The sequence below is a fragment of the Chenopodium quinoa genome, unplaced genomic scaffold, assembly GCF_001683475.1.
Source record: "Chenopodium quinoa cultivar QQ74 unplaced genomic scaffold, ASM168347v1, whole genome shotgun sequence".
In the NCBI taxonomy this organism is placed as follows: Eukaryota; Viridiplantae; Streptophyta; class Magnoliopsida; order Caryophyllales; family Amaranthaceae; genus Chenopodium; species Chenopodium quinoa.
In genome coordinates this window covers 4983665-5008992 of record NW_018742390.1, presented here as the reverse complement: position 1 = coordinate 5008992, position 25328 = coordinate 4983665, and the positions used below count along the sequence as shown (strand labels likewise).

Below are 25328 nucleotides of genomic sequence, written 5' to 3'. Positions count from 1 at the left end.
CGGTGGCAAAAATGGGCTAAAAAGTTGGCGGCTTAATGAACCAGGAAATATGGCACCGGTTCAACTCAAACCGGTGGCAAAAAATAAATCCCACCTGTTTGAACCGGTGCTAATCCTTAAAAAAAAATAAACCGGCCTTTTTTTTTTATTCCATGTATAAAATCACTCTAACCCTATCCCTATTTCATTCACTTTCTTGTCGCTCTCTCATTCTCTCTCTCATCACTTTCTCTTTCATCTGATCTTTCATTCTCATCTTCTCTTTCTCACGTTCTCTTTCCCTCGTTCTCTTTCGTTCGTTCATCTCCTCTCTCTCTCAAAATTTTTCTGGGTTTGTTCGAAATTGATTTTTTTGCGTTTGTTCGAAATTTTTTATGGGTTTATTCGTAGTTTTTATGGGTTTCTTCGAAGTTTTTGGGTTTAATTATTTTTTCTGGGTGTCTTCGAAATTTTTTTTGGTTTAATCCACCACGAACACATGCATGAGCAAGGTTAGGGTATAAATTCTTGATTTTGATTCGATTTTTTTTTATTTTCAGGGTTTTTAACTGATTTTTGAATTTTGTTTTTATTTTAATTGATTTTTTTTTATTTAATCGATTTTAATTTGATTTATTTAAGTGATTTTCGATTTTCTGATTTGGTTAATCGATTTTTAATTAATTTGAATTTTTTTTAATTTCTGGGTTTTTAACTCATTTTAATCGTTTTAGCCCATTTTAGTCGATTTTTTTTTTTATTTTAATCGGTTAAAAATTTGAATTTTTTTTTTTATTTTCTAAGATTTTTTTTTCTTCTGATTTTCGACTTTGGTTTTTCTTTTAATTGATTTTTTTTTCTGGGTTCTTTTTTCTATTTTAATTTTTTGATTTTTTTTAACTGATTTTCTGGGTTCAATTCTTTTTAACTGATATTCTGGGTTTTTTTTTTTCTTTTTCTACTAATTTTCTGGGTATTTTATTTTGGGTTTTTAACTGATTTTATTTTTATATTTCAATTTTTTGGGTTTTTTTTTTAATATTTTTTTCGCAGCTAAATCCTTTTAATCGATTTATTTTGGTTGTTTTTATTGGTGCAGGTATATGGATTTAGATCTTAAATCGAAGAATCAAGATGCAAGAATATTTATTTAGATATTGTATGGGGTTTTTTTATTGTGATGTTGTAAATTTTCTTTTTATTTATATTGTAATTTTTGTTTATTATATATTGTAAGTTTTCGATTATAATGATTGATATTCGATTTATATTTGTTGTTCTTATTTATTTTAGTAGATTTAATTTTAAAGTGAATTTTTTTTTTGATTTTTTTGGAACTTTTGGCACCATTGAATTTTTTTTTTTTGTTGAATTTAATTTCGAGTTTTGCTACCAGTTCAAATCGGTGGCTTTTTCATACACTAATTGGCACCCCCCCCTCATTAGCACCGGTTCAAAACTAGTGGCATTGAGGGGCTTTGAATCGGTGCCAATTTTGTTTTTTCACCTAATGTCGGATGGTCGCGGTAAGTTCATTTCTTTTTCTTTTATCAAAGTTATTATAAAATTTTGTGTATTAAACTTTGTTTGGATTTTGCAGGATGTACGGTAGTCGTTTGGGAGTCGCCGAGCATACTGACTTCCTTTGTATTTATACCCTTTAATTTTTGAAATAGATGTACATAAATTTTTATTTTTATATTTTGTACATACGACACATATTTTATACGTCATTATTTTTTTTTCCATCTTTTTTCTTTTTTCATTTTTTTTAGGAAAAAAATTTTCTGAGGGAGGGAAAGGGTTCTCGACTTACCCCCCTCAAAAAATTAACTAGGGGAACAAGGAAACAGAGGACATGAAAAGGAACGTGAAAAATGAAGGGAAAAAGAAAAAAGAAGGAAAAAGGAAAAAGGAAAATAAGAAGAAAATAAGAAGAAAATAAAAGAAAAATAAAATAAACTATAAAAAGGGACACAAGAGTTAACAAAATTTAAGCGTATGATTATTCTTAAGATTTTGTCAATATTCCGTCATTATAGAGTTCAAAATACGGAAATAAATCAAAATGACATGTTGCGACAGACCAAGCGCACGCAACTGAATGGCTTGCGCGCGGCTGTCGCACACATGTGAATTGGTTGCGCACGCCACCTGCGAGTTAACTTTCCTTAGTGCAGAAATTGCCGAAAATTTGCCCTTCTTGGGTCTATTTAAGCGTGGTTTTGTCTAGGCTTTTGATCATCTCGCATTCATTCGGTTAGTAGAGCACTGGCAAATTCTTCCCCTCCCCTCTCCTTTTGTTTTTTTTTTTTTTACATTAAGCACTGGAAAAAACCAACGGTTGAAGCAATAGGTCACTTTCTTTACAACTGAGGATAAACTGTCCTTCAAAATATACCATCTTGACCCTCTATTGAATTATATGCAACTAGTTATAAAATTTGATTTTCTCCATGCTGCTGTCAATCATTGGGACTCGAACCACCATCTTTTTCTTTTTAAAGGGTATGAAATTGTCCCATTGACTGTCGAATTTGAGGCTCTACTAGGCTTCCCTACAAATAATAACTTGTCAGATCCCAAACCTTTTTTTCAACGAGTTTTTGGTTTGAGTGACAATGATATGGTTAACATTGGAAAAGAAGAAGGCGTGGATTTAGTTTAATTTATTGAACATTTTGTCACCCCTCGTAACAACTTGACTAAACAACGCTTTAAAATTCGTGCTTTATGTTATTGTCTTGTTGTTGGTTGAATATTCGTGCTTTAAAACCCTAAACCTGTTTATCTGTGTTGGTTGAATATTAATGCACACATAAATCTATCATTGGTGATCACTTGAATTATAATCAAATTAACCCTAAACAAGATTAATAATTACCTTATTAAGCGTGATTACAAGTACAAATTCCCTTTAAACATGCATAAAAGGTGTGATCAAGCAATAACAATAAATAATATCAAGCAACATAATAAATAATCATCCAAATAATAATTATAATAATCATAACAATTATAATCATAAAAATAATCATAATCATAATTAATAATCATAAATCATGTTAAAGAATAATAATAGCAAGATCCTAGGCATGATACTAACAAGATTAATAACAAACCCTAACATGTCACTAAACAATAAAAATCAAAGCATTAGCCCTAACATGATACTAACAATCATAAATATTAGGAAGAACATAAAAGGCATCATAACAATCATACTTAATATTAAATTTACCCTAGACATGATACTAAGAATATCATAATAACAACCTAAACATGATTTCTACATTATAACATCAATAAAAATCATTAAAATACTTACTTTGATGCCTCGTACCTCTTTCTAATAACAAAATACACATGTTAGTAACTTCAAGGAAAATAATAAACAAAACAATTAAATTAAATAATGGAAAGAGAGATTTGGGACCAAACCCTCAGAAATTAAACCTTTCACGTCTAGGGCGAAGGCAACTTCGAATATGGCTAGGTGTTTCTAGATCTAATGAATGCGGAATTTTGTATTTGAGAGAAGCTATTTTAAAAGAGAGAGAAAGAGAGAGAGTAATCAAGAAAATCTTGATGAGAGTTGGTGAATGAAAACGGAGTTTTTACGACGTTATTTATAAAGAAAATCAGCCAAAAAGATAAAATATCAAAACAGAGTTCTGGCACAGATAAAATCTGATTAGCGCCAACGCTGGCTATTGGCACCAGACGCCAACATTAGCACCATGCGCCAATGCTAGCGCCAAGCGCCAAGCGTAGCGCTAAGCGCTACAGCTGGCGTGTGGCGCTGATATGGAAATTCACGCGTTTTCTTAAAATCAGATAAAATTGCTGTACAGGAGGATAAAATCGTATCTTTCCTCAAAAAATGTTCTTTGATTTTAATTAAAACTCTGAAAAGTCAATTTATCAATGCTAATTGCATTAGGAATGATAAATCTATATTAGGCCCTACCCTAGATCATTGGGCCGCATATAAGGCTCAAACCGGGCCCAGTTCAGTAAATTGGCCATAACTTCCTCAATATCCATCGGAATTGGGCTTATAATATATCGTTGGAAAGCTCTTTTCAAGATCCATCCAACTACACTACTATTGGACCCATATCATGGACCAACCATACTGGATTAGCTGTTTTATTAAATTTTTCAAAAAACAGAGAGAAGAGAAAAGAAATTAAAACTATCCGCAACACTAAACTTTCCACACTTTCACTTCATTCGATTATGATTCGACGTGAAAGGTACTCATCACCGGGTTTGGTTTTGGGGAGACACAAATGGGTGTCTACAGAAGCCCCCACTTTGAATGAGTTTGGAGAAACGCGAGTTTCGAAAACAAAAGTCAAAGTATCGATAGGGACAGAGAATGATTCAGAACGTTCGGCGATCCTAAACCACTCTTGTAACGCCAATACCTTAAAACTAGCGTTAGTTAAACAAATAAAAGAGATAAGAAACGCGTATCTTGCACCATCGAGCACAAGTCTCTGAAGGTAACCGATTTGCTGCCGCTTTACTGTTGTTTTGATGACATCCTGCCAAGAGAATGCCATCTCGCTTGAAAACTGCTACACTTGTAACTGCTTCCAATATTGAAGACTGCTTCGCTTGAAACGATCCTCTTCCGCTTTGATAATATTCCACGTCCAAGGGAACACTATCGAAGATTGCTTCGCTTGAAACAATCCTCTTCCGCTTTGATAATATTCCATGTCCAAGGGAATACTATCGAAGATTGCATCGCTTGAAACAATCCTCTTCTGCTTTGATAATATTCCACGTCGAAGATTGCTTCGCTTGAAACAATCCTCTTCTGCTATGTGACCATCCTCCACGTCCAAAGGAACATGATCGAAGACAATTTCTCTTGGAATCACCTTCAGTTGTTTGTGACAACTCTCCACAATCTAGGGAATGTCGTCGAAGATATCCTCGCTTGAAGCTATCCTCATTTGTTGCGATAATTTTCCAAAGAAATTACCGAAGATCTGCGATTGTCGATCCTTAAAAGCTCGCTTGAACTTTGCTTCTACTATGCCTGTACGTCGGCGTTTTTGTTGCTTTTGAACCTGTACGTCGGTGCCTTTTGCGAATGTCGGTGCCTTTTGTTAATGAGCCAATGCTTAGGCGCTTTAAGCTAAGTGAGACGATCTTTCATTAGGTCGATCACTTTGTGCAACCAAGCCAATTACTAAAAATCGTGTCAAATTGCTTAGAGGGGATAACTGGCGTACCAAAGAACCCAAAATATATTGCAAAAAGTTAGAACAACCTCACTGAGTGGCTGAGTGTTCTGGCGCCGCTGAAAACACATCAGCGCCACACAACTGGCTGTAGCGCCAGACGCTGGGATTGGCGCCAGGCGCCAAGCCTATCCGTTGACGCCAAATTCTAGCGCTTGGCGCCAGCACAGGATATTCCTTAAATACCCCTTTCTTCTTCATTTTCGCTGCTGCTCGTCGCGTTTTTGCTCGAAAACTCCCAGAAATTCATTTGCTTCATTCTTGCTCGTTTCTCAACAAAATTCACTCAAATTTGTTGCAAATCAAAGCTTATTTCATCCATTTTCCCGATCTATTTAATTTTTCTTCAAACTCACTCCGGTTTCCATAAATTTTGCATAAGTTTGTTCAGGAATTTCTTGAAAATTTGAAACTTAAATTGCTTAATTCACTTTTTTTGTCAAATTTTATGCCATGAAATTGCTTGATTATGTTTAAATATTGCCTTGGGAGTAATTTGAAACTTGTTTGACTCAATTTGGTGAAGAAATAAACGAATTGCCATTGTTGGAACTCCTGAGGCCGGGAATACAATGTGGCCCGTTCTTGATGTTTTTTCTAGCAAATCTTATCCTATTTGTCACAATATTACTATAGTATTGCAAGAAATTGTTTGATTGCTTGAAAAAATGTCGTTATGCTCAATTTGAATTTGTGCTCTATTTTAGTACTACGTACTCTGTTTTTTGCGAACATAGTATCATGCGGCTAGGCAAACCTTAGATACTATAGAACCTTAATTTATGATAATTCTGCATAATGTAGCATGGCTAGACAACAAGGTTCTGGTTGACGATCCCGAGACGCTCGACGGGAGCACGAGCCCGTGGAGGACGATGCCGAGCCGTCCACTTCGCTTGGTCGACTCCCCGAGTGGGATGAGCAGACCTTGTTCTTTTCCCCCGTCCACCACATTTCTGAGAGGGTGAGACGGGGTATCACCGTTGGGAGGACGCGCTATCATGGCTCCGGCTGTGACGGTTTGGGCGATCTGTACAAGATGTACGTCGCCAGAGATGTCGAGATGAGACTCCTATGGGAGTCCTGCGGTCTTGCTGTGCTGTATAAGACCTCCGAGGCAACGGTTGCCTCCAACGGGGGTAACCATGTAGTTCGTGCTCTGGTGGAGTTCTTTTGGGACACCACCAACACTTTCCACTTTCCTTGGGGTGAGATGATGGTCACTCCTACCGACTTCAGTCTCATTACAGGACTGGAGTTTAGCTCCGTGCCACTTTCGCTCGACAGCGGGATCGACGTCTTTTGACAAGAATTCAGCGCTAGGGGGATTCGCCGCTCTACTCTGGCAGCGGCTTTTGATGATGGTGCGACCACCCGAGAGCAGCGGGTGCGCATCTTTGAACTTATATTGTTGTCAGGGACGTTCTCCCCTGACAAGGGTAGTAGGGCGCTGCTTTACTACCTTCCTGCCGTCCGCGATCTACATCGGATTGGGACTTACGACTGGGCCAGCTTGGCCTATGCTGACTTCATTCGAGCGCTGAGGGACTCGTGTCGACACCGGTCCTTCGGGACGAATGTTGTTCTATCCAGCTTTTGGAGGGTCGTAGAGGTAAACATTATTCCCTATAAAGTTTAGCTCTACACTTTAGCTAGCACTTGCTGATAACTTTAACTCCTTGTAGATCTGGTTCTACGAGTACTTCCCTTCTGCTGCGCCGGCGAGACCGTTGTCGCGCGGGTTTCCAGTCAGTGCTTCCTGGGGCAGCCGCCGTGTGGGGATGTCCACTACGTATGTCCGAGACTGGATCATCGCGGTATGATTCTTTTCTTATTGGCCATTTTGCGATGCTTTAGATAGATTTTCTCCTGATTGACGCTCTTTGCAGGAGCCTGAGGTGCTATATCGACCGTGGGTCGGCCTGGCAGTCCCTGGGTTAGCCGCGCAATATTCCGCTGATCGTTGCTATTTCCTAGGGACTTATGGAGCGATCGCATACCTTGGAGAGAGGGTTGCTAGACACCATTCCTTTGATATTTTTGTCGTTCCTGCTCCTCCACCACGTCACATGTTTAACGCCGCGAGGTTGTTGAGCATGTCAGAGGGAGCTGGTGCCCCTTGGCGATCTTGTACGATCCCTGGGCGATGCTATGCGGAGGAGCTAATGCCGTTGTTAGCTCCAGTTCCTGTACCGGCTAAGGATGTGGCAGTACGATTTTTCACCTTTTATCTTTTGTTAAGTAGCCCCCAAGTGACGCTTCATTGACTTTGTTTTGCTTTAACAGGACGATGTTGCTGAGTTCGTGCCACCCCGTATGTCTATCCATTACCAGGGGACATACAGGCCGATTGAGGAGATGATTCCTCCAGCTCCTGAGGACGAGCGCTTCGTGGAGCGGTCGATTCCTCGCCACCAGACTCAGGTAAGATTATTTATTTGCAACTTTTGTCCATATATATTATGCAAGTTTACAGACTTATTTCTTTTACAGTTCTCGCGCGATGTGGTTTCGCCGATGGCACGATGTATAGATGCCTTCCGAAGCCAGCTTGTTCGGATGAGGAACGTGGCTACTTGCCGTCGGGACGACGCCTTTCAGGAGGTAGTCTTTCCTTTATATGTTTTTACACTACTGCTTCGATTTTGCCTTGTTTCTGATTTTAATTCATTTTGCAGGGTCAGCCCATTCCTTCTCGTACCTGCACGAGACCTGAGGTGTGGAGGGATCCGGCGAGGTCTAGCTCGAGACGTCGCCGCACTACTTCAGGAGGTAGGGGTGGTCGTTTTGAGGCTGCCCGTACTGATCTGGCAGAGGGCTTAGGTTCCTCCTTTGAGGGTGCTCATGCTGCGCCGGTAGGCCGGGGAGAGGCTATTTCGGCTCTTAGAGGTGGTGGGATGTACGAGGTTTGCTCGTCATCGCAGCAGCCTCCGCAGCCTCAGCCTCAGGTTGATCTTGGGTGGACTTGTCCCACGTTGAGCTTTCCTCCTCCTACGGAGACTGGAGCTGATACTGGAGCTGGAGCTGGAGTAGGTGGAGAGGTTACTCCTCGTACGGTGAAGTTTTATGCGATGATGGGTTTACCTCCCCCGGCGCCGTAGTTTGTACCTGTGCCTTTTATTATTTATTTGACTTTGTATAGAACTTTGCCTTTTAGTTAGACTCATTTTTTAGACATATTTTGTATATACATACTATTATGAATTTATTTTATTTATCTTGTTTTTTCATTTTTTGTTATTATCGTTATTATGTGTATGTTTGTGTGTGCAAGAAAGTGTGACAAGTAATTTTGCGCAAAAATTCCGTCATTTTTATTATTGATGGAGGGTATCCAACTTTCTCTCCCAAAAAGAAAAAATGAAAAAAGGAAATTAATCTAAATAAAATCCCAAATAAGAATTATATAGTTAATATAATAGCTATATTAATTAAATAAAAGAATAAAAAGATGTTTAGAAAAAGATAAGGAAGCCGTAAAGTCATTAGTAGACTCGAATTAAGGTAAAAACGCGATTTTAGAAAGCGGGTTTGACGAGGAAAATTGGCGCCAGCTGGCGACACGCGTATTGGTGTAGCGCCAGGCACTACACTTAGCGTTTGGCGCCAAGATTTGGCATCTGGCGCCAATAGCAACGTCTGGCGCCAAATAGCGCTGATTCCGTATCCTTCCCAGATTAAAACTGCTCCGATTTCGTGTATAAATAGCCCCCTGCCCAGCGATTCTTTTCATAATTCCAGCAAATAAAATAATTCTTAGCTTTAGAAAAATAATATCATGTCTCTAGTCACCAAAACTTTTACCCATTACACCCATGAATGGTGTCGGTCTCTTAATGCCAAAGAAAGAAAAGAATTAGATGTGTTCCACTTGGGGGGAATTTATGGTATCAAAGGGGTAGATCTTGACTTAGATTTTATTCATACCGCTCTAGAATATTGGGATGTTGATACTTATTGCTTTAGAATAGGGTATGATGAAATTAGCCCTTTGCCGGAAGAATTTGGTGCTATTTTAGGTTTCCCTGCAATAGACCTCATAGTAATCCCTAGAATAGATGCATATTATTACAAGGATTTTGAACGCTTCTTCAATTTAAAAGAAAGGGATCTATAAAAAATAGTAGATGGCAACATAGTTAATTTGAAAGAATTTAATCGCCATTATTTTGATAAACCTCTCTCCGAATCTTTTCATATTTATAGAAGAAGGGCTTTATTATTTTGTATGCTTAATCAATTTTTTCTTACTAGTGGTACAAATAACGAGGGTCAATCAATTATAACCACCGTACTAGAACAAATTGAATCAGGGAGAAATCCAATGCCATTGATAGTTGGAGAGACTATGATTAGTCTTGATGAATTGAAAAGGAACCTAAAAGCACCTTTTTGAGGCTCTCCAATTTTATTACAGGTAGAAATAATATTTTTAATTACAAAAATCAAAAAATATATTTTTGTATAGTAATAATAATTTATTTGCATTGTAATTTTTTTTTACATAAGTGGCTAATGGAAAGGCTAGAATTAATTAGCCCTCCGGACAACATTGAGAAGTACACTTCGAATTGTTTCGTGAGGAGGAAGAAACGCTTCTCTAAAATTGGGCGCCATGAATGGAAAAGGGTCTTCAAATCTCGCAATTTTTCTATCAAGTGGGTCATCCCATGGTGGAAAATAGAAAGGATGGTTGGTACCAACAAGCAACCTTTCTGCCGTCTTCCAAGTTTGTCCCGTATGACTTATTACTATCCCTGCAGGGTAAAAAGAGAATACGTCTTACTTCAGAATATTCCTTCCACAGATCTTCGTCTTCCCTACGAGTTCCCTTACTCGCAGGAAGTAGACAAATTTGATGCTTATTGGAGTGCCAGACCTCTATGGGAAGTGATTACCTAAAAGATTCCTCATTCCTTTCCCAATGATGTGAAGAAGTGGTTGTTGAAGAAACCTTCAAAGGACTTGAAGAAAAATCATGGTAAAACTGATGTAAAGATCGTCTAGGTGACAAGGTGGTTCCTGTTAGGAAACGCTTAGGTGAAAGAATTGAATTCAAGACACCTGCAATGCCTAGGAAGAAATGTACTACAAAAGATAAGGGAAAAAGGAAGCTGACACTACAGAGAAAAAAGCTTGGGTAGAAAAGAAGCATGAAGTCCTAGCTGAAGGGGAAACTATATACTCTGAAATTGAATGTAGGTCCTCTAAAGGATGCCTACTAGCTAAGGTTATGGATGAGGAGGAGGAAGCAGACAAACATTGGAAAAGGGCTAGGAAATAAAAGGAAGATTAGGAGCATTGCTTAATTATTAGACTTAGTTTATGTTTTTTTTTTTTATTTAAAGTTAATTTATTTTAGCTTTATTAAAATTCCATCAATAATGTAATTTTATTTTATTAATGAAATTTCAGATTTTAATTAAATTATTTACTTTAAATTTGTTTAAGCAATGAAAACCGAAAGAAATTAATTTTCCAGAAATTTTTCGAGTACGGAAGTCGAAAATTTTCCGAAAAAACACCGGCGCCGGTCACAACAGTCTGGCGTCAGGCGACGGTGCCGTTGTCTAGCGCTGATGGTCCTTGGCTGGCGCCAAAGTTTTTCTGCGACGCCGATCTTCTGTCGAATTTTTAATTAATTCTGGGACGCGAGATTTTCGAAAAATAAAGTGGCCGTACCCGTAAAGGGTTGCCTACGTATCCTTTCTTAAGGAATCAGGCCAACGGTAGCTTTCTTGAGTATCCTACTCAAGTAATTATGGGTAGTACTTCTTAAGTTGGTCAAGATTTGTCATGTTCGAGAACTCATTGCCATCCATATCAGTTAGTTTTGCTGCACCTCATGACAGGATTGTTTTGATAATTTAGGGTCCAGACCAATTAGGTTTAAATTTACCCCTTTGATCTAAAACATTTTTCCTCAGTGCTTTTAACACCAAGTCTCCTACTTTGATGTTTCTTGTCTTGACCTTCTTATTAAAATGCCTAGCCATACGAGTTTGACAACACTGAGTGTGATATAAAGCTTCTAGTCGTTTTTCATCGAGTAGAATTAATTCTTCATATCTTGCCTTAGTCCATTCAACTTCATCGAGTTTACTCTCTAATGCAATGCGTAGAGATGGAATTTCTAGTTCGACAGGTTGTACGGCATCCATTCCATATACCAAGGAAAACGGCGTATTTCCTGTTGATGTGCGAATTGACGTGCGGTAACCCCATAATGCGAAATGAAGTTTGTGAGGCCAATCCTTATAATTTTCCGTCATTTTCTCGATGATAGTCTTTAAATTTTTATTAGCTGCCTCGACTGCTCTATTTTCTTGAGGCCTATAGCCTATAGGGGGATGAATGATGATGTTGAATGCCATACTTTTGTAACAATTCTTCACATTCGGCTTGAAAGTGAGTTCCATTGTCACTTATCATTTCATGTGGGACTCCATATCGACAAATAATATTTCTCTCGATAAAGAGTGCTACATGTTTTGCAGTGAGTTTAGCGTATGATTGCTCTTCAACCCACTTTGTGAAGTAATCAATTGCTACTAAGATATATTCGTCGCCTCCTATTCCTTGGGGAGTGATTTTGCCGATGATGTCAATTCCCCATGTAGAGAATGGCCATGGCAATGTGTAGGTGTAGAGCAAGGATGGAGGAACATGTTGTAAATTGGCATAGATTTGGCACTTAGGGCATCTTTTTACATATTGATGGCAATCCCTATTCATTGTAGTCTAATAATATCCTTCTCGCATTATTTTTTGGACTAACATTTTGCCATTTATGTGCGTGCCACAGATTCCTTCGTGGACTATTCTCATTGCTCTTTGTGCATCCTTTTTTCCTACACATAAGAGAGCTCGACCCTTAGGTACCCTTTTATGTAGCTCGTTGTCTATGAGTACATATTGGGAAGCCAAGAGTCTTAATGTTCGTTTTGCTCTTTTGTCAGCATGGGGAGGGTATTCTCCTTTGGTGACATAATTGAGTATATCCGTGTACCACAGTTCTTCTTTTTCTTCTTCTTCTTCGTCTTGGACTACTTCGTCGTCTTCTATAGCCTGGATGTATGCTGGTTTGTGCCTTTTCTCTATAGTTAGAGGCATTTGCTCGATTTCCGTGGGAATCCTAACTATTGAGGCTAATCTTGCCAAGGCATCAGCAAATTGATTTTCTTCCCTAGGTAGATATGTGTATTCTACCTTCTCTAACTGATCGGTAAGAGTTTCCAGATAGGTTTATTAAGGGGCTAGACTTTCGCTCCTTACTTTCCACCTTTTAGATATTTGATTGATAATCAAAGAAGAGTCTCCGAATATCCTTAACTTTTTTACTCCCAATGCCAAATTGTTTCAAGGCCTACCACGCATGCTTCATATTCAACAACAGTGTTGGTAACATCGAAATCAAGCTTTATGGAGATTGGAACATGCTCTTCTTTAGGTGATACTAGTAATACTCCAACGCCACACCCTTTTTGGTTTGAGGCTCCGTCGAAGTATAAGGTCCAGGTATCATCTTCAGTGACCATTAAGTCTTCATCTGGAAATTCATTGTCTTGTATTGGCGTCGAGTCTTCTATTGGAAAGTCTGCTAGAAAGTCTGACACCACAGATCCTTTGATAGCTTTTTGCGGCATAAACCTTACATCAAACTGGGCTAAATTGACTATCCATCTTGATATGCGTCCATTGAGTGTAGATTTCTCGAATAAATACTTGAGTGGATCTAATCGGGAGACTACGAAGACGGTATGCACTAGCATGTAATGTCTTAACTTGGTTGTGGCCCACACAAAGGCAAGGCACAACTTCTCAAGTGGCGTATAGCGTGCTTCGTGTTTGAGCATCTTTTTGCTTAGATAGTAGATTGCTTTGCCTTATACTTCTTGTGCTAGCATAGCTCCCATTGTCTCTTTGGTAACCGTCAAATATAACCTAAGAGGTATTCCGGGAAGTGCTAGTGCTAATACGGCAGGATTTGCGAGATAGGATTTGATCTTTTCAAAGGCTTTTTGACACTCTCCATCCCATATCACTGGTACATTCTTCTTGAGCTTTTTGAAGATTGGTTCACATATTGTCGTCAATTTAGATATGAACCTACTTATGTATTGCAACCGGCCAATAAATCCTCGAATCTGTTTCTCGGTTTTGGGCGGTGGCATAGACATGATTGCTTTGATTTTGGTTGGGTCTATCTCTATTCCTCTAGAGCTTATGACATAACCCAAAAGCTTGCCTGTGGTGACTCTAAAAGCACACTTAGATGGGTTCAACCTCATAATATATTTTCTTAGCCTTTCGAAAAATTTCTTAAGGCTACTTGATGGCCTGGACGGTCTTTTGATTTTACAATCATGTCGTCGACATATAATTGGACTTCTTTATGAATCATGTCATGGAGTAAGGCAGTTTCTGCACGTTGGTAAGTAGCACCCGCGTTTTTCAACCCGAATGACATTACCATGTAGCAGTAAGTTCCCCATGGTGTTATAAAAGTTGTTTTCTCCATGTCTTCTTCTGCCATGAAAATCTGGTATTAACCTGCGTACCCATCCATGATTGAGAGAAGCGCGTGATTCGCCGTGTTATCTACCAGAATATCGATGTGTGGTAAAGGGAAGTCGTCCTTTGGACTTGCCTTATTTAGATCTCGATAGTCGACACACATTCTTACCCTTCCGTCTTTTTTCGGGACTGGGACGACGTTGGCGACCCATTCGGGGTATTTGGATACCTTGATGAAACCTTCAGTTATTTGTTTTTGGACTTCTTCTTTTATTTTAAGAGCTAAGTCGGGTTTCATTCGACGTAACTTTTGTTTTACAGGTTTCATTCCTGGAATTAGTGGTATAGTGTGTTGAGCTATTTCTCTATTAATGCCTGGCATATCCTCGTATGACCAAGCAAATACATCAATAAATTCTTTAAGTAAGTTAAATAAATCGGTTCTTTCTTGTTCATTAAGTGTTAATCCGATTTTAACTTCTCTTTTATTGGTTGAATCATTTGAAATATCAACCGTTTCAGTTTCTTCAATTACCAGTGTTTTCTTTTCGAGTGTTTCCATTGCTTTAATAATTTCTTTGTCTTTTTCATTGTTAGTTAAGCAATGCTCGTCATCTTTGGTTAGAGAAGAACACAAGAAATAAGGAGAAGGAGAAATATTATTATACTCTGAGATCATTACATCAAAGAGTGATATGTCCTTAGGGACTTGATCACTAACTATTCTAGGAGGAGAAATAGAAGGGGAAGGTGCTACTACTAAAGATCTAGAAGACTCTATAGGGAGAGACTCTGACTCAGACTCTGACTCAGACGACTCTTCAAACATTGGTCCTTGCCCTGTCGTGATGGATATTTTTCTTCCACTTGGAGTAGTTACCTTAACGATTTTGCGCCACCCTTGTAGCTGGGGTGGTTAGCTTCGAGCGATCGAAGCTTTAGCTTTGTAAGACTGTTTGAATGAGCGAGGAGTTATCTTCTTTATAAATTGGCTCATTATTTTCTCTCCCAAATAGTAATCCCATGACGTTAAAGTCAAAGCATGGGGGTGCTTTCTCCTTATGGACAGGAATTGGGATTTCATCTATGAAGTAACAATCCAAGAAAATCTCCAATCCCGGTTGCCTTATGTCGTTTACAACAAATAGTTCTGGAAATTCATGACATGGATAGTCCTCTCCTTCTTTTATAAATTGACCATTAAGTGTAAGAGGGTACTGATCCATTGGGATTGCTTTCTTTCACTAGTGGAAAAAAGTCTATTTGTAACGGCTTAATCGTAACGGGCATGTTGTTGCCCGTTACAATAACATCATTCGTAACGGGCAATATTAAGGTCCGTTACAAAAAAATTTCAATCCGCATAAAAAATGAGTATTTGTAACGGGCGGTAAGGTGTCCGTTACAAATAAATACTTATTCGTAACGGGCACCTTACTGCCCGTTACGAATAAATTTTTATTTGTAATGGACAATTACTGACAGTTACAAATACTAAGTTATTCGTAACGGACATTTTCTGTCTGTTACAAAAAGTAAAGTCAACACGAGATTGACCAACTTATTTGTAACTAACTTAAATTTTTCGTTACGATTAAATGTTCAAAATTAATAACCCTCAAAACTTTTCAATCCCCTTTTTTTATTTTCCCTCCCTCATACTCGATCTGTTGTTCCCCATTATTGAAGCGCAATCTCATCTTCTTGAAGCTCCTTCACCGGTCCTTTGTTTCTCCGTCGCCGGGCCTCGTCTCTTCTCCCTTTCTCCTTGCAAGCTCATGTGGTCGGCTCTTTTTCTTCGTCCCTTCTCCATCCCTTTCTCCCTTGCGAGCTCCGGTCTTTTGCTCCTCGCCATTTCCGCCATTTGCTCCGGTGGTTTTCTCCGTTCGTTTTCTCAGGTGGTTTTCTCCGGTCTCCTTTGCAAGCTCTCTTCTCGAAACTCAACAATCCAGGTATTTTTTTTTTCTTTTTTGAATTTGAATTTGAATTTGAGCTTGAGTTTTTGATTTTGTTTGTTATGAATTTGAGTGGATTTTTGGATAATTGATGTTGATTTTTGAAGTGGGGAGCCGAGTTGATACTGTGAAGTGGGAAAGTTGGAATTCTTAATTTTATATATTTGTTTGTGAATTATTATATAATAATGAATAAAGAAAGGGTTAATTTGTTTAAGGTTGTTGATTATTGAAATTATCAAGTTGATGAAATTTTCTGTTTATTATATAATATAGCTGGTGATGATTGTTGTGAGTTGTATTTGAGGATAACCTGGGTTTTATTGTGACGTTGCAATGATTATATCTGTCTTCGGATTCTCGTATTGGAGGTTCATTTGGGTTTTATTGTGATCTTGCAATGATCGGCATCGAATCGATGCTGTTTATGGCTAGCTAGGCAATGCTTAGGAACATAATTATTGTTTCTTACGGAGTAAAATCTGTTGGGATTTTAGCATCTTCTATATGACTATATCGTCGTAAAGATTTGAGGATATAATGAGTTTGTAGGTAGCCATAGTTTAATGAAAGGGATTTAGGTTACTTGTCTCCTTTTTTTCATTGTGTTAAATTTAAAAAAAATGCTTCTTTTGTAGAAAATAATTTTCTCATTGTATGGTAAATGAAAGCCTGCGAACGGCTTGGGATTCTTTTCTTACAAAAATTTTTGAGGCTTCGGGCAATTTTTCTCCCTTTTTTCTGTTGGATTGATGTACCAAAGATGAGAGCTATAACTGCTTGATATTTATGTGACGAATTCCTAAGAATTAGAGGTAGAGGTGAATATTTTTCTCGCATTTGGAAATTTTGAAGTATGTTTTACTTTATATAAATACTTTTAGTGTATAGTTTCATGGTTGGTCTATTTTATTGTATGTGCATAATTTATTTGCATCAAATATCAAATTTTCTTTGTTAGGTAAATAACTCATGTTTATGTGTTTGGTTACTTTTATTTGACATGATTGATCTTGAATGTGTTCATATTTATTATGCATTATATTTTCATATGCCTAGATACCCGTTCAAGATTTACTCATTAGGAGTAAATCTTGAATAGTCCCCGTTTGGGACTGTTCTTGGAATTGTATTCTCGCATAGGATGTAAATGGTTGCTTGTTTTCGGAAGTAAAGGTAATTTTGTGTTAGCATTCCCTAATAAGTTCTCGGGGTACATATGTAATTAAGAAATTAATTACATCGTGTACTTTGAGAACCATAGGGAAATGCTGCCGAAATTTCCTTAGGGCCGAAAAATGGTCAACCATTTGCTAGTGAGAATACACTTCCAAGAATGGGTTAGGTTAGAGCGATAAGGACCTTTGGAATCATGCATTTGGAATGTGTTGAAATGTGAAGTTGAATATAATTTGTTTCTTGGGTTTTAATCATATATTTTTAGAAATGGACCGTCGTTGGATGTATAATGGTTCTCGAACCACACTTGAATACTTAGCCGGGGTCAACGAGTTCTGTAGAATCGCAGTGCAACACCAATGGAGTACACTCGTTGAACAAAGGCTAACCAAAGCAAGACCTATTTTCTACCCTTGTCGTGATTGTAACAATGTGAAGAGGTGGGAAGACATTAAGAAAATAGAAAACCATTTGATTATTCGTGGGTTTATGCCAGACTACAGTATTTGGTATTGGCATGGTGAAAAATTTCCTCCCGCGGATAATTTTTCTATTAACGACAATGAAGCTGATGAGAGAGAGCCGAATGGTTTTGATGATAATGAAGTGGGTTTTAATGATGACATGGAGGAAGACAGGATAGAAGAGATGATAGACGGGTTAGGCGATCATGTTAATGAAGATTCTCATATATATGAGAATGTGTCGAAAGCAGCTGAGACACCGTTTTATCCTGGTTGTTCTAAGTATTCCAAGCTTTCTGGGATTTTAACTTTATATAACTTGAAAGCGAAGAGCGGGTGGACCAACACTAGTTTCACTTTGTTGTTGGAAACCCTCTCTGATACGTTTCCAGAAGGAAATGACATTCTTAAGTCGACTTACTATGCAAAGAAGTTGATGTGTCCATTGGGTTTAGATTACACCAAGAACTATGCATGTCCTAATGATTGTGTGCTATATCGAAAGGAGAATGCAAAATTGGATGCTTGCCCAAAGTGTGGTGTGTCACGATACAAGCGAGAGGGCTTAAATAAGGATCCCTTGAAGTGGCCACCAGCTAAGGTAGTATGGTATCTTCCTATAATACCAAGGTTGAAGCGCCTGTTCTCAATTAAGGATGAAGCAAAGAAGTTGGTTTGGCATGAGAATGAGAGGAAGAAGGATGGGTTGATCAGACACCCAGCTGATTCGTTGCAATGGAAACACATTGACAAGACATTTCCAGAATTCGGGAAGGAGCTGAGGAACATAAGACTGGCATTAAGTACGGATGGGATGAATCCATTTAGCACTCTTAGTAGTCAACATAGTACATGGCCTGTTCTTCTGTCAATATACAACCTACCTCCTTGGTTGTGCATGAAGCGCAAGTACATCATGTTATCACTTCTAATCCCAGGTCCTAAAGAACCTGGCCATGAGATAGATGTTTATTTGGAGCCCCTTATTGGCGATTTAAAACTGTTGTGGGATGAAGGTTTTGTGACATTTGATGCTCTTTCGGGTAACAATTTCAGATTAAGAGCCATGGTGTTTTGTACTATAAATGACTTTCTTGCATATGGAAATTTGTCAGGGTACAAAGTCAGTGGACAAAAACCATGCCCTATTTGTGAGGATGACATGTAAATTACACGCTTGAAGCATTAGGGGAAGAATGTGTACATGCATACCAGACGATCACTTCGTCGAAATCACCCATACAGGTTGATGAGACAACAATTCAACGGGCATGTTGAGAAGGGAGTGAGTCGTGAGCCATTGACAGGAATGGAAGTGTATGAGAAAATTAAAAATGTTAAGACAATCTTCGGTAAGATGCACAGAGAGATACCGAAGAAGGGTGTGTTGTGGAAAAAAGTGTCTAAGTTGTGGGATCTGCCTTATTGGAAGCACTTGTCGGTTCGACATTGTCTTGATGTTATGCACATTGAAAAAAATGTTTGTGAGGCACTAATTGGGAATTTGTTGAATATCAAAGGGAAGACATAGGATGGTGATAAGGTGCACAGAGACATGAAGGAAGCCAAAATTCGACCTAAGATATGGCCTGAGGATAATGAAGCAACGAAAAAAACATTTTTGCCCCGTGCGTGTTATACATTGTCTAGAGAAGAAAAAAAGGATCTTTTGTGAGTGTAGACACCATTTGTGTCTCCCCAAAACCAAACCCAGTTATGAATACCCTTCACGTCGAATCATAATCGAATGAAGCGAAAGTGTGGAAAGTCTAGTGTTGTAGAAAGTTTTATTTTCTTTTCTCATCTCTCTGTTTTTGAAAACTTATTTAAAGAAAACAGCCAATCCAGTTTGGTTGGTCCATGATATGGGTCCAATAGTAGTGTAAGTGGATGGGGCTTGCAAAGACCTTTCCAACGATATATTATAAGTCCAATTCCGATGAATATTGAGGAAGTTATGACCAATTTACTAAACTGGGCCCGGTTTGAGCTTTATATACGGCCCAATGATCTAGGGGAGCGCCTAATATGATTTATCATTCCTAATGTAATTAGGAATGGTTTTAGTCTTCTAGAATCTTCTAGAAGGTTCTTTTCATTCCTAATATTAACATGAACATGATTATGATTATAATTGTTATAATTTATGATGATTATGAATATTATTATTATTATTTTGATAATGATTATTTTATTTATGATTATTTCAATTGTGATTTATTTTTATTAATGATATTTATTATTTATTATGTTGCTTGAAATATTTATTGTTATTGCTTGATCGCCTTTATGCATGTTTAAAGGGAATTTTGTACTTGTAATCACGATTAATAAGATAACTAATAATCTTGTTTAGGGTTAATTGTGATTATAATTTCGAGTGATCGCCAATAATAGTTTATTTGTGCATTAAATTGAACCAACATAGATAAACAGGTTTAGGGTTAATCCTATTGATTGCATGTTAGTTAAAAAGCGCACATGAATGCGATCAGAATAAAGTAGAGGCCTATTATTAGGGCAGGTTCAATCTCTTTTAGGTTGGATTTGTACCTTTATCCCCGAACCCTTATTTGGTTCTAGACCTTATGGAGTTGACGATCTCTTAGATCTTTAAGGGGTGTAACCTTCACCCTGTGAACGATTTACAAGTTCCTAAAAAACTTGTTGGCGACTCATTTGCTCTATTTTCTTCCCTTTTGGACGCCACCATACTTTAGTGTATGATCACAGTGGGGTTCAAGCTAGTGGGATTAAAGCTTGAAATTATTCCCTACAGTTTTTGGCGACTCCACTAGGGAGGATTTCTATTTTAATTCCTGAATTTGTTTCGGCAATGATTTACAATGAGTGGATGAGACTCGAAAAGTTCTAAGTATTTCATGTGCGTAATTTTGATTAACATTATTGTCATATGCACAAAAAAGATCTCATTGGAAAGACCATCCGTAATGAGTTAAAAACATAGGATTTTACACGTAGGAAATTTGAGAAATATCTTTCACAACTAGGAATGAAATAACACCGCGCGAAACTGGAAAATTTTATCGAGCACAGAAAGCTGCTGAGGCATGTGGGAAGTAGCGTCAGGAGCCAGAGCATGGCGCCAGCAATTTAATCGTAGCGCCAGACGCTAGTATTGGCGCCAGGCGCTACAGTTAAAAGCTGGCACCAGTCTCTGTTTGCTGGCGCCAATTTCCCCCAATACCGAGCCAGAAATATGCGTTCTAATTTCGACCGGTTTTTCGTATTGTTTGCTCGATCCTACTTCCTGATTGAATTTTTTCTCACTTTTCTGAAACCCATATGTGTTCTACATGTGGACATAACCCTCTGGGAATTCATACTCCATCTACCCGATTGAACGCTCCGTGCAACAAAGGGTACATCCGAGATGTTGAATTCACCAAACCATGGAATCGAGTTTTTTCTAAAACTCGCGGTGTCCCATCCACTCGCGCCAACCCTTCATGGTTAGGCTTCCGTGCGGTGCATCCGGACAATTAACCATGGACCCTCTTTGACTAAACCATATCCCGAACTTTAGAGAACTAGAACCATGGTTAGGTTGCGAACTCATTGCATCATATTGTGCCTACTTGACTAAGTGTGCATTATTTGTTGTGCATATATATTCTATGTTTTATCTTAACCGTTTGTTGACTTGTGTTGAGACTAAAAAATTAATGACTTAAAGAACTTTGCCTATCTATTTAAATAATTAATTAATTTGAGTCATTAAAGCCTAATATTTTAATCGGAATTGACCTAGTACGACTTTAGGTAAACCCTGATTGACTAATAATACCGAAAACAGTCCTAGACCGAAGCTCCAATATTGGCGCCAAGGTCTGAGCTGTAGCGCCACACTATGAAGTGTAGCGCCTGACGACAACTCTGTCGTCTGGTGCCAAGCTCCATGGTGTGACGCTAGTCCTGTCGTTTGGCCGACAGTTCGAATTATTGGTCGAGTCATCACCTAGTGTCTAATTAACCAGTTTGCTAATTAACTCGGTTAATTTTCGCTGTCAATAACACCTTGTCGAGTCATTAATCGAGTCTTAGTCACATAGTCTAGCCACATGGTCATGACACGAGTCTCAACATGTCACCTACACTCACTAGTCTTAGCACACACTTTGAGTATATGTCACCTTGACCATGTCTTAGGTTCATGCATGATTCGGTCTTTCCGTCATTTGAGTTGGGGGTATATTCTACTCCTAATTCTTCATATCCCTCCATCTAAATCTTCTTCACATTCTATTCCAACATTTCTTCACCTCCTCCATCCATTGCATGTTGAATAAAGTTTCAGTCAAATAATTAACAATAGAGATCCCCAAATTCCTTTTCCACAGTACTTGGTCGAGGAGAGAAGGGCGATTTATCAAGGACAACCTCTTTATTCAGGTCTCACTTTTTGACAAACCAATTCGTCAAAAGAGGAAGGCTAAGAAGATAATGGAAACTGAATAAGAAGTCAATGATCTTAAGAACCAACTGGCTATTGTGACTGAGACACTGAACCTTCTCGCACTTAAGATCGATGATCTTGTGAAGCAGCAACAGATGGACCTCATGCAAGAGAGTCTAAGCAAGTTGTCTAGCGATTACAAGTTTCAAGAGCTTACATCACAAGGGGTCTCGGTGGACGATGATCTTCTTCCGCAGAAGTTCAATGCCAACGACATCCCAAAATTCAAGGCAACGGATAATCCTTACTTTCATCTAAGAGCTTTTGAAACCATAATGAGTATTAAGGGTATCGATAAGAAGGTTTTTCCCTCTCTGTTCTCACTATCTCTTATAACCATTTGCCAACAATGGTACTTCTCCCTTGACAAGGAGAAAACCTCTACCTGGGAATCGATAGTAAACGCTTTCATTGATAGGTATAAGTGCAATATTCAAGTTGAAACCGATCATAGACAACTTGAGATGCTAAGACAAAAAGAGAATGAAGGTTTCACTTCTTTCTTTAATAAATGGAGGGAAACTTCCGCTAAGATGATTGAGGTCTCCACCGAAAAGGAGTCTGTGAGGATGTTTATCAAGAATCTTCAAGAGAAGTATTCAAAGCATTTAAAATATCAACACAATTTGAATACTTTTAAGGCCGTTTATGACATCGGAATTGAAATCGAAGATGACCTCGCAAAGCAAAAAACAACTAACAATACTAACCACGGTGGCTGGAAAGGAAAGAAGAGCGACAATCCTTCTTCTTCCGAAAACGCCAACTCTAGCAATAATGTTAGTACCTTTGACCATAATGGTGTCTTAGCCATAGACAATCAAGGATCTAAAAGGAAACCCAGGCGAGAGTTCACACCCATTGGAATGACCTTTGATGTTGCTTTTGATCGTCTCTACGATCGAGGATTAATCAAACCTATTGGCCCTACCGAGGATCCAACACCAGAAAATCGATCCTCGATATGGAATCCAAACTCCTATTGCAAGTACCATCGAGGGAACGGTCATACTACTGATGAATGCTACAGGTTTCAAAACCTCACTCAAGATCTCATAGAGGCAAATAAGATCCCATTGCCTCTAGCTAGCAAGAAGACTGGGTGATGATGAAGCGAATGACACAAGACAAGAGGCGAGCTTCAACGACAAGATTTCGTGACCTCTTTTTTCTATTTTTTTTCATTCTTTCCTTTCCCCAATAAGTCTAGCATAGGCACCTTTTTATTCTCCTTAGATTTATTTTGTAGGATCATTATTTCTTTTCCTTTAATAAAGTGAGCATTTATTTCCTTATATATGATCATTTCATTACATTGCATTCAAAAAAAAAAAAAATCCATGTCGAATTAAACACAAGGTATACCAATGATTTAAGGCAACCCTTGTAGCCACATCATATCTCCTTTCACCATTTAAAATATACAATCCTTTCTTCATAAACCACTTTGAGCTTCATCTAACGACAGACCTTTCTTTATTCAACCTACATCTATCTATCCTTGGGATGGGATGGTGTGCAACTTATGCAATTCCAAAAAGGGATTGAGTGATTCAAAAAATTAAAATAACAAAAAATAAGATAAAGCAAAAAAATAAATAAAAGTGTACAAAAGGGCAAGTGTTCCAATGTCTTTGATATGAAAATATCTTCGATAAGAACACGTCTCAGATTGCGTCTCTTATCGAGTGCTCGGTACCGTGCCTGAGAAACATGAATTCCAAGTGAGCGATAGACCGCATGATCGGGATTGCCCACACTTATAAAAATAAAATAGATGCTAAAGCAAAAGATAAAAGAGAGCTAAAAAAGAGTAGAAACTCAAGCATTCAAAAGCAAGGTTGCACACCTTGGGGGCTTATCTAGGGTCTTGAGCCTTTATCCCCTTCTTCCATAACCTTTAGCCTAACCACATTACAACCCTTAAAAAGACCTTTTTGAGGTATACACACACTTGTGCGAAGTTCGGCTAGAGCTACGTTCGGCCTGATTCTTAACGAATACGTAGGCAACCTCACATCGAGGTGCGGCCGTAATAAACATGCATTCATATTCACATTCACACACTTACACCATGATCATATCAAGGGATCTCCTATGCTCATCCCTATTTACTTAGATCTAGACTTGGGGGCTTGATCCCTACATCATTAGCTTACCTAGCCTAAGAGTCACCATCATTTCACTCTTCTAAAAATAATATTTTCCCACACACTTAGCTCTTGCGGCCTAGCTTTAGTGTCAATATCACACACTGCACAAATACATGACCAAATATACTTCCCTTAGGAGCCCTTTTTCATGAAATCTTAACACAACATTGAAGCATGCCTTGTCATATCAACATCACTCATGAATCATAATCGTCATTGCATCGAAGTATGAAGTACTTAGCCTCCGTGCCTAAGTTACCCAAATACTTTCATCATGGAGTCAACAGTTGAGATGGCCTAGGATGGTTTAATCCTTGCACCTTGAGAGATAGCATCAAGCGACATTTGACTAAGCTCATTCAACATGCATCTTCAAACTTTGATTCTTTTTCGCGTCTTTCTTTTTCGGGAGAAAGTCGATACCCTCCACAAAAATGACGGAAATTTTTTTCTTTTTTGCATTTTCGAGTCTCATAATCAACACTATGCACACACGGGTCATGAGTCACACGTGTCATTTCACTTTGAGTCGAGTCAACCTTGAGTCAGTCAATCACAGGGAGTCAAGTTTATACCTTGAGTCGTGTCAAGTCGATGAGTCAAGCAATGCTAAACCTTAGGTCAACCCTAAGATAATTTAAAATATTGGCAAAGTTCTATAGTCTAAAATAAATACAGGTGCAGCAAAATAGGGAAGACCCTACTCCAATTCTTGGCTCTAGAGATATCTCAGCAGCGATAGAACTCGAAGCCTCTCCAAAAGGTGATTTCGACCTCATGCAGCAATTTCGGGTTCCTTGGTGCGCCAGTTAGCCCCTATAAGCAATTTGACATGATTAAGTAGTCAGTTTGATTACAATCGCAATAAGTGATTGACCTGATGAAAGATCGTCTCACTTAGCTTAAGCGCCTAAGTATTGGCTCATTACAAGCACCAAAGCATCGGTTCAAAAGCAAGCACTTAAACGACAATGTTTCCAAATATGGATTATCACGCTTTCTGATTAAACGACAAACTTTTCCAAAAATTGGATTGTCATCACCAACTAACAATATTTCCAAAAATGGATTGTCGTGCATCTTCTTCAACGACAATTTTTTCCAATATTGGATTTTCATCTCTGGCAAAGTTTCCAAGCGTGGATTGTCGTGCTCCTTCTTTGTTTGGCAAGTTTTTCCAAGTTCGGATTGTCATACATTCATGGATCTTTGGCAAGTTTTCCGAGATTGGATTGTCATACACCCAGTTCCCTATGGCAAAATTTCCCAAAGGATTGTTGTAGGTCTCTATTCATCATAAATTTCGGCAAAGTTCCTCAACGTGGATTGTCATTCATTTCAGT

The 25328-nt window shown here is 38.4% G+C and overlaps 1 protein-coding gene across 1 annotated transcript; it reads left to right on the top strand.

Moving 5' to 3' along the window:
• The first annotated feature begins 17158 nt into the window (after positions 1 to 17158).
• On the top strand, positions 17159 to 18523 carry LOC110701001. The gene has a single exon (XM_021878579.1). The coding sequence runs from the start codon at positions 17159 to 17161 to the stop codon at positions 18521 to 18523; it is 1365 nt and encodes a 454-aa protein (XP_021734271.1).
• Positions 18524 to 25328: the final 6805 nt, after the last annotated feature.